Source organism: Xyrauchen texanus, chromosome 6 (assembly GCF_025860055.1).
Source record: "Xyrauchen texanus isolate HMW12.3.18 chromosome 6, RBS_HiC_50CHRs, whole genome shotgun sequence".
Classification (NCBI taxonomy): Eukaryota; Metazoa; Chordata; class Actinopteri; order Cypriniformes; family Catostomidae; genus Xyrauchen; species Xyrauchen texanus.
Window position 1 is genome coordinate 14,995,688 of NC_068281.1, and position 13,317 is coordinate 15,009,004.

Consider the following 13,317-nt stretch of genomic DNA (forward strand, 5'->3'; position numbering starts at 1 on the left):
CATTTTTTGACTCCAGCGTTGCACATTGAACACCGGTTGATCGAACAGCATAGTATGTTGTGTTACAATATAGGGTAAGTTGTTCAATGGAGCCTATTATAGGCTTTTCTGCTAAATTTAAGCGGTAAACAGTTATAAACTACAAAACAATTAATTAAACAGCAAACATGTATAAGGAAGTGTGCAAAATGTTCAAAAAAATTGTACCAACCTATATTGTCATTTACAGGAATTTACTATATTCACAAAATGGCATAGCCTCAGCTGACTTATTGCTTTTATAAAACGGTCACAAAATGATACAAATATTAAGGACACAAAAGTTCATAAAAAAGTTTAGCATTAAATTCCATCCTTCCACCAGAAAATACTGTCCCTAAACAGTGAACATAATGTTTCTAGGCAATAAGAATGGGTGAAACTGTCAGCTATGTGTGCTGCAGAGTGATACAAACAGAAGTTTCATGAGGAAGTCAGAACTGTGCTTAATCATGAATAAAGCATGGCTGTTGACTAATCAGCACTCAGGACTGGAACAATCCATTTTATAAAGCAAAAAGTGATATTGGAATTTTAGTTCGGAGGAGGGAATTCACAAATGTATATCTAATTTAAGAGCATTTGAACTAGTTTCAAACCAAAATATGAAACCACTGCTGGAGAAATCACTTTTTGTTATTTGGCTTTTGACTAGTGCCTTGCATGGCTGCTCTGCCGCCATTGGTGTATAAATGTGTATATGAATGGGTGAATGTGTCACAGTGTAAAGCGCATTGAATACCTTTAAGGTTAAAAAGGCACTATGTAAGTGCAGACCATTTACCATATAGCTCTTGTGACACCTCCCCTATATGTGACTATTAGTTTAGCTAAAATAAGTTGAAATGTTCTCGGATGGAAATATGTGATGTATCAAACTAAGTGCCTGTGGTTTAATACTCTCTTTTGTCCATGCCTCAGGCTGTGGGCAGTCGGGTATCAGGGAAGGCTGTGTCCAGTTTGGGTCTATCGGACTTTGACCTGCTGAGGGTGATTGGCCGAGGCAGCTATGCAAAGGTGCTGCTGGTGCGTCTGAAAAAGACAGAACGCATCTATGCCATGAAGGTGGTGAAGAAGGAGCTAGTGAATGATGACGAGGTGATATTTCATGTTTTGTGTTGCACAAAGCCTTTAAATTCAGTGGGCTTAGTCATGAAACACAAGCAGAACTTTTATGTGTAAGCCATACGTAAAAGCATTGTAACATATATTGACACATTGAATTCAGTGGGATAAAATACGAACTAATTGATTCATGCTTGTTCTGCTCATGATTCATAAATAAGGCCTAGTGTCTATCTATTATCAGCATCAGTTACAACCCTTTACAAATAGAAGTGTGTCTCCTAACACTAAATCTGGGCTTGACATTTAATTACTCAATAATTTGAGTTATTTTAGACTTGACTTTACAAAATAAAACAAGCATAGCGTTGCCTAAGGACTTAAATTTTTCCGGGATATGTTGAAGTTCACACACACACGCACACACACAAATGACTAGATGTTGATGAAGTGGGCATTTAACGTTGATTAGAGGCACTGATGTATGGTGTGATGAATTGACAGCAGCTGCCGATGGTCAATAATGGCAGCTGCGCTCTACAGTCCTGCAGTGCTTCTTTAATTGAGTCTCACGGTCAGAGGTATTTTTATCAGTCTGTCAATAAAAGGTCCTTGTTTTTCTCTCGGTATCTGTCCATTGTGAGTCTCCTCACATCCAGACACTGCTCCTCAGTGCCCCCATCCTCAAAACCTCTATCAGTTTTCAGCCTTGTGAGGAACCTCTACTCAATACAGTCCTGAGTGTCCTTCCAAATTTTTCCCCTACTTAGAGAAAAGATGCTCTGTTTTTCAACGTGGGATTGATTTTTTTTTGTGTGTGTTTTGTTTGTTCTTCTCCATCATGTTTTCCAGGATATTGACTGGGTCCAAACAGAAAAGCATGTGTTTGAACAGGCCTCCAACCATCCCTTCCTTGTGGGACTTCACTCCTGCTTCCAGACTGAGAGCAGGTTTGTCCGTACTTCTCTTTTAGAAACATGTAAAACGTCATATGACCTCATATCAAATAGTACTCAAAGGATTAATTCAACTAAAAATGAAAATTCTCATGATTTACTTACCTTTAAGCCATCCCAGATGTGTATGAATTTCCTTCTTCAGCAGAACCAAAGTTAAGATTTTTATAAGCAGATTTAAGCTCAGTTTGTCCATACAATGCATGTAAATGGTTGCCATCAGACTGCTGGCTGTTTGACAGTCCAAAAGACATATTCATGCAGCATAAATGCAATCCACACAACTCCATTCAATCAATGAATGTCTTAGCAAATCGATTGGTTGGTATGAGAAACAAATCGATAATTTAACTTTAAATTGTTGCTTCCGCCCAGTGCACTTGCTTGACGTTCGTTCCTCTGTTGTCTACAAAGCACGTGCTTCTGACTTCTCGCACGAACGTACATACGCTTACATCTCTAATGCGTCGACTGCTGGCAGGAAGTGATTTTTTTCAAGTTAAAAAAGTTTTCATTATAGATTTATTTTGAATAAATCCTCTATTTCCACAATGACAGCTACTCTGTTTATGTGTGAGGAAGTCTTTTTGCATTGTGCTGATGCTTGATTCATTGCTAAAGCAACTATTGTTAATTCACTGGAAATTGACTGCACTTTCTGAACAAACCGAACAGACAGTCAATCCTATATATCAGAAAACCAAATCAGATTTGTGTGTAGCGTGAACAAAGCCTATATGATGAGGAATAACAGTGTGAAATCTTGGGTATTTATGGTAAGGGTTGATTTATCTTTTTTTCACAGGCTATTCTTCGTAATCGAGTATGTGAATGGAGGTGATCTAATGTTCCATATGCAGCGACAGAGAAAAATTCCGGAAGAGCATGCCAGGTATGAGTAATGGTGTGTGTATCAAGTGTGTAACATGGTTCAATGTTAATGAACAGCTTGAATCTTTGAATGACACGCACTGCACATGTTACCACAGGAACAGAAACACAAATTAGTTTTTCTTGTTCTCACTACTTGCAGGTTTTACTCAGCAGAGATCAGCCTTGCCTTGAACTACCTCCATGAACGCGGCATCATCTACAGGGACCTGAAACTGGACAATGTGCTGCTGGAGTCAGAGGGACACATAAAACTCACAGATTATGGCATGTGCAAGGTGAGAGTGTGTGTGTTTTTAAAGTAGTGCATTTGCCATTACATTGATTAATAAACATCTACAATTCAAATGTCTCAAACAGATTAAAGATAATTTAGGAAGTGTCATTATTGTTTTAGCAGAAAATCAGGGGCAACGGTTGATTTTGGCTAATATTTACGTACCTAACGCTGAAGTGGAGTGGTGGTGGCGTAGTGGCTAAAGCACAGGGCTGTTAATCAGAAGGTCGATGGTTCGAACCCCACGGCCACCACCATTGTGCCCTTGAGCAAGGCACTTAACTCCAGGTTGTTCCAGGGGGATTGTCCCTGTAATAATTGCACTGTAAGTCGCTTTGGATAAAAGCGTCTGCCAAATGCATAAATGTAAATGATGATCAGGGCTTTTTTCATACGACCTTGAAGGGTTGTTGCTAGCCGCTGGCTCCCCTCATGATATAATATTGGGAGGAGACTTTAATCTTTTGATGGACTCCGTCATTGATCACAGGGAAGCAAACGTGTGTAAGCCCCCTAGAGCAACATTGACGCTTCACAGGATGTGTAAAAATCTTGGTCTTACAGATATTTGGAGACTTGTGAACCCATCTGGTAGGGACTATACATTTTTTTTAGTCCATAAGATTGATTCTAGAATGGATCCCCCCCCCAATTTCATTAATTGCTTAACTCTTTCCCCGCCAAACACGGAATTTTCGGGGTTTTATGAAAAAAACACTTCCCCGCCAAACACGGAATTTTCCGGGTATCCGTGTTTTAGGTGGTATACGGTAAGGAAGACCCACAGCATGTTTTGAAAGAGTACACAACTCTTTGATCAAAGAAACAGACTGCGATCGTCTCAAACGTGAAGTGGAACACCATACTAATACTAAAGCACTTGTTTGATAAAAATGCCTTTTTCTCAGCTTTTTGTCCGAAATTTTGTTTTTGACAAAACCTACCTCTGTTCAAGTGGCAATAAAAAAAGAACAAATGAAGATAAAATAAAATCGTTTGTTTTGCCTAAAAGCAGAGGCTCAGATCTTTATTTTGATATATAGCATCTTCATATATTCATGGAAGAAAATATTCTGCGGGCCATTAAAGTTTAGCGAAAATCGTCAAAAACCCTGGCGGTGGCTGGCAACTTTTTCTAAAAATGCTGGCGGGGAAAGAGTTAATTGGAAACATCTTAGTCTCAGATCACGCCCTGGTGATTTTAGAGGCGTTGCCACATATGGAGAACATTAATCATATAGTTGCCGCTTTAATGTATCCCTTTTGCAAAATCCTGAATTCTAAGAAATATTAAAGGCTGAAATCAATATTTATATGGAGCCCAACTGGTCCTCAGTATCCTCTGTGGGTGTGGCTTGGGAGGCACTTAAGGTGGTTCTTAGGAGCCAGATCACACAATATGCCTCGTTCATCAAAAAACCTAAAGCATGAGAACTCGTGGAGTTGGAAGGGAATATTAAAATGCAGAGGCAGAGCTGAAGCTCTGAATGTCATCTGATTGCCTCAGAGAATTGACTCGTTTGAAATACAGATATAACACTATTTTGTCATGGAAGGTGGAGTTTTGGCAATTCATGGCAAGACAGTCATACTTTTGAGTTGGGGGACAAAGCAGGGAAGATTTTGGCTAGATATATAAAAGCAAAGAGAGTCTTTTTCTATCATTCCCTCTGTTAAATCTGCTGGTGGTAAAATATTTACCACGGCCATTGATATTAATAAGGCTTTTAAAGAATTCTATCTTGATCTCTAGTTCCATGTCTTCGTCTACTGATGAAGATGTTAGAAACTTTGTGAAACCAGTAGAACTTCCTAAATTGATGACTGAGCAAAAAAATTCTCTTGACTCTGAGATAAATTTGGAGGAGCTTGACAAGGTAATTAAGGTGTTGTCCACAGGCAAAGCTGATGGCTTTGCCGATGAATTTTTTAGATCTTATGCTAAAGAAATGGTTCCACTTTTGTTAGAAGTTTATACGGAATCATTAAAGAATGGAAAGCTTCCGTGACAGAAGCCTGGATCAGTCTGATTCTTAAAAAAAGACAAAGATCCATGCATGTGTAAGAGTTACTGTCCAGTGGCTAACCGAATAAGTAATGTTATGACACCTCTTATACATATAGATCAGGTGGGGTTTATTCAGGGCCGTAGCTGTTCTGATAACATTAGAAATGTTATCAATATCATGTGGTCAGTGGTGAATGATCAGTCTCCGGTCGCTGCCATCTCACTTGAAGTCGAAAAGGCATTTTGATACGGTAGAATGGGATTATCGTTTTAAGATTTTGGAAATGTACGGGTTCGGGAATACTTTTATTGTATGGATTAATTTACTTTATAAACACCTGGTAGCGGCGGTACAAACAAATTGATTAATTTCAGATTATTTTACTCTGGATAGGGGCACCCGGCAGGGTTGCCCCCTTTCCCCATTACTGGCCCTGGAACCATTAGCAGCCGCATAAGAAAGGATGATTTGGGGGCATGCGCATAAGAACATTTTGTACATTTTAAAGTTAAATATTCCATCTGGTGCACTTTGAGAGCAAAATTAAGAGGCTAGTGTTGTGCTCTTGTAAACAGTTTTGTGCTCTTAAAGCTGCAGTAGGCATCTTTGAAATAAATTGAATTGTGAGAAACAGCGCCCCCAATTCTTCCCCATTTACATGATGCTCTTCACCCCAGCCAGCATTTAATTGAGCCAAGGCCTGCCTCACCAAAAGTGATTGGCTAAAATTAGCTTGATTGACACTACCCGACCCACAATTTTCACACAGAGCTAGAGTCTGTTGTGCTAACTAATCTCTCACAGGGCCTCATTTAATTTTTTTTTTTTTCAATTACTACTACCTACTGTAGCTTTAACAATTTCATGCTCTAACCATTCTGAAAAGCAGGGTACAAACTAGGGATGTAAGTTTCAGATTTTTATTTTTTAACGTTACCTCAGACAGCTAACGAAAGCTAGCGAGTGAAGCCATAAGCAGTGTAACATTATGCCAGTTAACCTAGTAATGCTAACGTTTACGTTAATCCTCATGATTCTAACTTCGGCAGTAATATTATCTGTTTGCTCTTGTACAGAACAATCACAAGAAGACATCAACCTATGTACCCACTAAAAATCAGCAATGGTCGATGTCCAGGACTGCCTGTAGAGCAGCAGATTAAACTTTTAAAGATTTCAATGTGAATCTGACAATATCTCATGCAATAATACATTTGCATAATAACAAGGAAAGTTGACAAGTTGAAAGTTTACTACACTCTGTGACCTATATGAGAGTGGCGTGTTGAGATCGTTTGAAAATCTGGTTGAACATTTTGGGATCCCCAGATCTCAGTTTTATATGTATTTACAACTGTGCCACCTGCTTTGTACATTTTTGCTCCCCCCTAAAGTGGCAGATACTCTGGGAGTGGTGATTACTGCTTTTGGAAAAGGTCATAAGGCATCAGTGTATTAGTCCCTGTTAATTCAGAGTCTGAGGGACGGAGCTTCAATTTATCTGAGTTTATGGGAGAAAGATTTGGACTTGGTATTGGAGTAGGGAGTGTGGACTAGGATTCTAAAAAACATCAAGTCTGTATCTAGAGATGCAAGGGTGCGTCTGATGCAATTTAAGATTTTGCATCGATTATATTGGACCCCCTCTAGATTGTGTAGGCTGGGTTTAAAAGACACCTTTTGGCGATGCCATTTGCAGGATGGTGATTTAATTAGGGTTGCAGCGGTATACCGGTTTCACGGTATACCACGGTTTGAAAATTTACGGTTATCATACCATGTACATTTGCTTATCTACGGTATTGAGAAAAAAATGCAACCAGATGGAGAATCTCACGTGAGCATCTCCTTTAGTCCTTGTCTGCCTGTCAGACTCGTCAACTTGCGACACGCACGCGCAGCGGAGAAAATGTCTGAGAGAAGCGAGGCGAGGGGGTCTGACATGAGTTTGTGTGTGAGTTAAAGCAGTGTTTCTCAACTGGTTTATTTTGACTGGGTCATGGACAGCAGGGAAAGAACAATGCCATGGTTTTCCCATTGAAGATATTTCGGCGGCCGCCCAAGTGATAGACTATTTAAGACTGCAGACGCAGATTTATGTTATACTTATTTTGTGCAATCTGGCAACCATGCACGTCTCGCTTTCTCCTTTGAACAAACTTAACGATCTGTAGTGCAATATTCTGCTCAAGGAAAAGTGTTATACAGCCATTCTTGAGGCTGCATGTGATGTTTGGTGCTACTAATTTTGCAGGTAAACCTTCTCAGGGATTAAATTAAATATAAAAGTAGATCTCGGCATCATTGACACACGGAGGGGTAATCATTGACATGCAAGAAAAAGCAAGCCAGAGATGAATATGTAAATGTATTTTTTATTTGTGCAAAGTAAACTCGCCCGCTTTGCGACAAACATTAAAAGTTCTATAAATGTCTTTTTTTTTATTATTATTAAAAACTGAATAATAATAAATTAACATGGAAGTAGAGATGGCAGATTTATAATCTCCGCCTTTATTGAGTTTTTTAATGCCTGATAGAAAGGTATCTATCTTTGTAGTGCAATACAATACTTTAGGCAATTGCAGAATAATCCCATTAGTCACAGATACACTTCAGAAAATTGAGTACACAACTATTTCTGGGCGTAAAAGTTACAAAAACCAAATCAATGCAGAACATTGTATCTCAAAAGTAATACATTGTGGCCCCCTATGCACTACTTAAAGCCTGATGTGGCCCCTTTACCAAAATAGTTAAAAATAGGAATAATTACACACATCACCTTTACAAATTTGTTTCAGGATTTTACATGAGTAAAAGAAACTGTTATATTTTGACAAAATGTTTCAGTTTCATTTGAAATAATCTCAAGGTAGAATCTATTAGACCTCATTTTATATCAACAGTGGCAGTTTTAGTTAAAGTTTCAAGATGTGTTTCAGCTGGAATTTATTTTTCATAAATACATTAATTTATTATTATTATTACTATTATTTAAGACTAGCACACTGACCTTGGTAATGAGTCTTTCCTTCTGTGTAATACAGTGAGGAAAATAAGTATTTGAACACCCTGCTATTTTGCAAGTTCTCCCACTTGGAAATCATGGAGGGGTCTGAAATTGTCATCGTAGGTGCATGTCCACTGTGAGAGACATAATCTAAAAAACAAATCCAGAAATCACAATGTATGATTTTTTAACTATTTATTTGTATGATACAGCTGCAAATAAGTATTTGAACACCTGAGAAAATCAATGTTAATATTTGGTACAGTAGCCTTTGTTTGCAATTAAGCGTTTCCTGTAGTTTTTCACCAGGTTTGCACACACTGCAGGAGGGATTTTGGCCCACTCCTCCACACAGATCTTCTCTAGATCAGTCAGGTTTCTGGGCTGTTGCTGAGAAACACGGAGTTTGAGCTCCCTCCAAAGATTCTCTATTGGGTTTAGGTCTGGAGACTGGCTAGGCCACGCCAGAACCTTGATATGCTTCTTACAGAGCCACTCCTTGGTTATCCTGGCTGTGTGCTTGGTCATTGTCATGTTGGAAGACCCAGCCTCGACCCATCTTCAATGCTCTAACTGAGGGAAGGAGGTTGTTCCCCAAAATCTCATAATACATGGCCCGGTCATCCTCTCCTTAATACAGTGCAGTCGTCCTGTCCCATGTGCAGAAAAACACCCCCAAAGCATGATGCTACCACCCCCATGCTTCACAGTAGGGATGGTGTTCTTGGGATGGTACTCATCATTCTTCTTCCTCCAAACACGGTTAGTGGAATTATGACCAAAAAGTTCTATTTTGGTCTCATCTGACCACATGACTTTCTCCCATGACTCCTCTGGATCATCCAAATGGTCATTGGCAAACTTAAGACGGGCCTTGACATGTGCTGGTTTAAGCAGGGGAACCTTCCGTGCCATGCATGATTTCAAACCATGGCGTCTTAGTGTATTACCAACAGTAACCTTGGAAGCGGTGGTCCCAGCTCTTTTCAGGTCATTGACCAGCTCCTACCGTGTGGTTCTGGGCTGATTTCTCACCTTTCTTAGGATCATTGAGACCCCACGAGGTGAGATCTTGCATGGAGCCCCAGTCCGAGGGAGATTGACAGTCATGTTTAGCTTCTTCCATTTTCTAATGATTGCTCCAACAGTGGACCTTTTTTCACCAAGCTGCTTGGCAATTTCCCGTAGCCCTTTCCAGCCTTGTGGAGGTGTACAATTTTGTCTCTAGTGTCTTTGGACAGCTCTTTGGTCTTGGTCATGTTAGTAGTTGGATTCTTACTGATTGTATGGGGTGGACAGGTGTCTTTATGCAGCTAACGACCTCAAACAGGTGCATCTAATTTAGGATAATAAATGGAGTGGAGTTGGACATTTTAAAGGCAGACTAACAGGTCTTTGAGGGTCAGAATTCTAGCTGATAGACAGGTGTTCAAATACTTATTTGCAGCTGTATCATACAAATAAATAGTTAAAAAATCATACATTGTGATTTCTGGATTTTTTTTTTTTAGATTATGTCTCTCACAGATGTCATCTCTACTGTGATACTGTGAAACCGTGATATTTTCTGAGACGTTATCATACTGTGAAAATCTCATACCATTGCAACCCTATAGATTTAATACATGCCTTTTGGTCTTGTTTGAGGATTCAGGAGTTCTGTCACTCAGGTTCTGTTCTGTCCCAGACTTTGTGTGTTGGGTGATGGGGCGGTTATTGAAATCGCCGATGGGTATGTAAAGAGGTGAGTCCTCATCGGCGTGATGATCGGGAGACCGATAATTTTGAAGAGATGGAAATTGACGAGCACTCCCTCTTTTTATGAATGGTGCACCGAATTGGGCAAGGTAGCGTCATTGGAAGAGATCAGATTTTGAAAAGGCAATTCGGCTTCATATGACAGGAAATGGGGCAGGTTTTTGTCCTTTTTTGTCTAAGTGACGGGCTGTGGAGAGAGACATTTTGTTTGGTTTGAGTATATATTTGTTCTTTTGTCAGTTTTTTATCTATCTATCTATCTATCTATCTATCTATCTATCTATCTATCGATCTATCGATCGATCGATCGATCGATCTATCTATCATCTAGTTTAATTTTGTGTCGGACCACTTGATGTGTGGGGGGGTGTTCAGGGGAAGGGATATACAATTGTTTTAGTTGATTCAGTGTGTGTTCTGTTTGTGTAATCTTGTTTTTTTTTTCTCGAATCAATAAAATGTTAATATCAAAAATGACAAGGAGGGACGACTTGAAATACATTTTTGTGGTAATCAACATTATGCCACAAATGCTGTTAATTGTGCTTAATTTGTATTGAACCTGTAATATTCCTTTAATCGGTTATCAGTCTTTTCCACAACCTTAGTTATCATATCGGCAATATCCACTATCAGTCAAACTCTAATAGAAGGTAATACAATCTTTTAAAATCAAGGAAAAGTCATATAGTTTTGAAAATTATGATATAGTTTTTTAGTGAATGATACATTTGTGTATTTAAGCTCATCTCTAAAATGTAACATTGGCTAGAACATTTTGTTTGTGATTGCAATCTGTTCATAAATTATTTAAAAAAATCCTTTGGACAACAGGGAAATTCATTTGTCAAGGTGTGGGAACCCTGTATAGTGAAATTTCACATTTGATTAAAAATAGTATGATTATATGAACTACATGGGTCGTATTGTGTGCCTGAGTCTTTCTCTGGTTACAATATTCATCTCTTGTGTAGGAGGGACTGAGACCAGGAGACACAACCAGCACTTTCTGTGGAACCCCCAATTATATCGCCCCTGAGATTCTGAGAGGAGAAGACTATGGTAAGCACGCTTCACACATAACATAAATCCTCTTCACAAAGGCCTTCTGTAGAAAAATGTGGCTTAGCGTGCACTAAATCCAGTTATTGCTATTAGTGCCTACCTTTTAAAGTTGTTTGTGTCAGTCGAAAGCTGCTCATTTCAAAGCATCAAAAACGTAGATGTACAACTTTGTGTTTTTTTTTATACAGGTTTTAGTGTAGATTGGTGGGCACTGGGCGTCCTTATGTTTGAGATGATGGCTGGGAGGTCACCATTTGACATAGTCGGCAGCTCTGATAACCCTGACCAAAACACAGAGGATTACCTTTTCCAAGGTAGATGACTAAAGTATAGACATTTCAACAAGCTGTTTTATTTCTCAATACATCAATGACTCAATACAAGTCATTTTAATTATTTTTTTTGCCTGCAGTAATTTTGGAAAAGCAGATCAGAATTCCCAGATCACTCTCGGTTAAAGCTGCCAGTGTTCTCAAGGGATTCCTCAACAAGGTAAAGAGGGATCAGACCACACAGATCAATGCTAATGGCGTTATGTCTCACAGGCCTGTTAAAATGTTGTGATAATCACTCACTCCATTTCTCTCTCTCTCTGTCTCCCTCTCGCTTTATCCTTCTCTTTTAAACTTCCTCGCTTCCTTTCACTCTCTCTCCTCTTTTCTGTTTCTCAATGTCTATTTTTTTGTTCCTTCTCACACTGTGGCATCTTCTTTCTTTTTATGTTTTCTATATTACTTTGTGGCAATTTTTTTGCAGGAGCCAAAGGAACGCCTAGGATGTCATCCTCAGACAGGCTTTGCAGACATCATGGCCCATCCTTTTTTCCGAAATGTAGACTGGGATCTTGTGAGTCATGCTCTCTCTCTCCTTCCTTTATATGACTTATTGGATGTTTTGGCGTGAGATTGCAGAGGAAGCATAAGTCATTTGCTTTAGTCTGACGGTAGTGAAACTAAACAGGGGATTACTGGAGCCTTGAGAGCTATTTAATGCCGTTAATGACCTTGAGAAATTGACATTTCAATACTCATTCATTTATCGTGAGAACTGTTTCAAATGATAACTCTAATTTGCATTAAGGTTTACATTATTTTATAAATCATCATTCACTGTCTCTTGTAGTTTTATAGGCTCATTTTTTTTTTTTTTTTGGTGAAATAATTTCAGACAAATGAGAAATTCCAGAGTCATTTATTTAGTTTTGGTTCAGGGTTGTGCGATAAAATGAACTGTCACTTGTAAGGACAGTTTTATAATTAAAGCGATAAGGTGTCAATTAATTGATTTATTTATTTATTATTGTCAGAGGGTTGTGAGAGTGAACTGTATCATGTGTAAGCCAGATTAAATGTCATTGAGACTCAACACAGTGACCTCTTGTCACAGTTTGCTCTGGGTGAGCACACAGACAGAAAGAGATCAGGTTACACTTTCTCTACTGACAGCCTGTAGTGCCAAGGCGTCCTGCAGGGGGAGCAATTCTTTGCTTGCTCTCAGGCCTTGGCTTACAGCAAGTTATCTTGTATAGGAAATACAGTACAAGAACAAGCCCAGGAAAGATCAGTTTGTCTAAATATAAAATTGAATCCCTGCTGAGAGCGACGGTCAAGTGTTGTCTTTTAAAGAATTAAACCGATTCTTGTTTTCATATTAAATACAACGCCTTATTTTCCAAACCCGAGCCAGATTCAATAAACTATTAATATTTAGTAAGAATAGCACATGTGTGAGACTCCTTTATGACACATTCATTGTCGTTATTTGACTCTTGTTATCTGTATTTCAGATGGAGCAGAAGCAAGTGGTTCCACCCTTTAAGCCCAACATTTCTGGCGAGTTTGGGCTGGATAACTTTGATGCCCAGTTCACCAACGAGCCCATTCAGCTCACGCCTGACGATGAGTAAGTGTCTGTTCATGTTTGTTTGTCTCTATGTGTCATGCCCCAGGCTTTCTTAATCAGACATGAAGCGCCATTAATCTCCTTCAGATCTTTACCACAGTAATGCTGGTTTAATCGCAATGAAATGCGCCAGGAAGTATCTTCAGATTTACAATGTCTCATGATACACTGTGGTTCTTTGAACAGGATTCCCTCATTTCTACATTCCATAGTGAAATTAAATGTAGAAATGAAAGCCATAATGACTAAAATAAATTGTTAGTTTATCATACTTTTATCATTCGTTCCTCCTTGTGTTGTTCCAAACCCGTATAGCCGGCTTTCTTCTGTGGAACACAAAGA

The 13,317-nt window shown here is 39.0% G+C and overlaps 1 protein-coding gene across 3 annotated transcripts in view; it reads left to right on the forward strand.

The window, feature by feature from the left end:
* Window positions 1-13,317, forward strand: part of LOC127645485 (protein kinase C iota type-like) — a 30,802-nt gene that overhangs the window by 15,529 nt on the left and 1,956 nt on the right. For all 3 annotated transcript variants that reach the window (XR_007970782.1, XM_052129124.1, XM_052129123.1), the window contains exons 9-17: window positions 961-1,137; window positions 1,957-2,054; window positions 2,866-2,952; window positions 3,094-3,229; window positions 10,983-11,070; window positions 11,262-11,387; window positions 11,486-11,565; window positions 11,830-11,919; window positions 12,860-12,975. Coding sequence is in view for 2 of the 3 variants with exons in the window: in XM_052129124.1 (XP_051985084.1) it covers window positions 961-1,137; window positions 1,957-2,054; window positions 2,866-2,952; window positions 3,094-3,229; window positions 10,983-11,070; window positions 11,262-11,387; window positions 11,486-11,565; window positions 11,830-11,919; window positions 12,860-12,975 (998 nt within the window). In the remaining variant the exon portion in view is untranslated. The remainder of the gene's footprint in view (window positions 1-960; window positions 1,138-1,956; window positions 2,055-2,865; window positions 2,953-3,093; window positions 3,230-10,982; window positions 11,071-11,261; window positions 11,388-11,485; window positions 11,566-11,829; window positions 11,920-12,859; window positions 12,976-13,317) is intronic.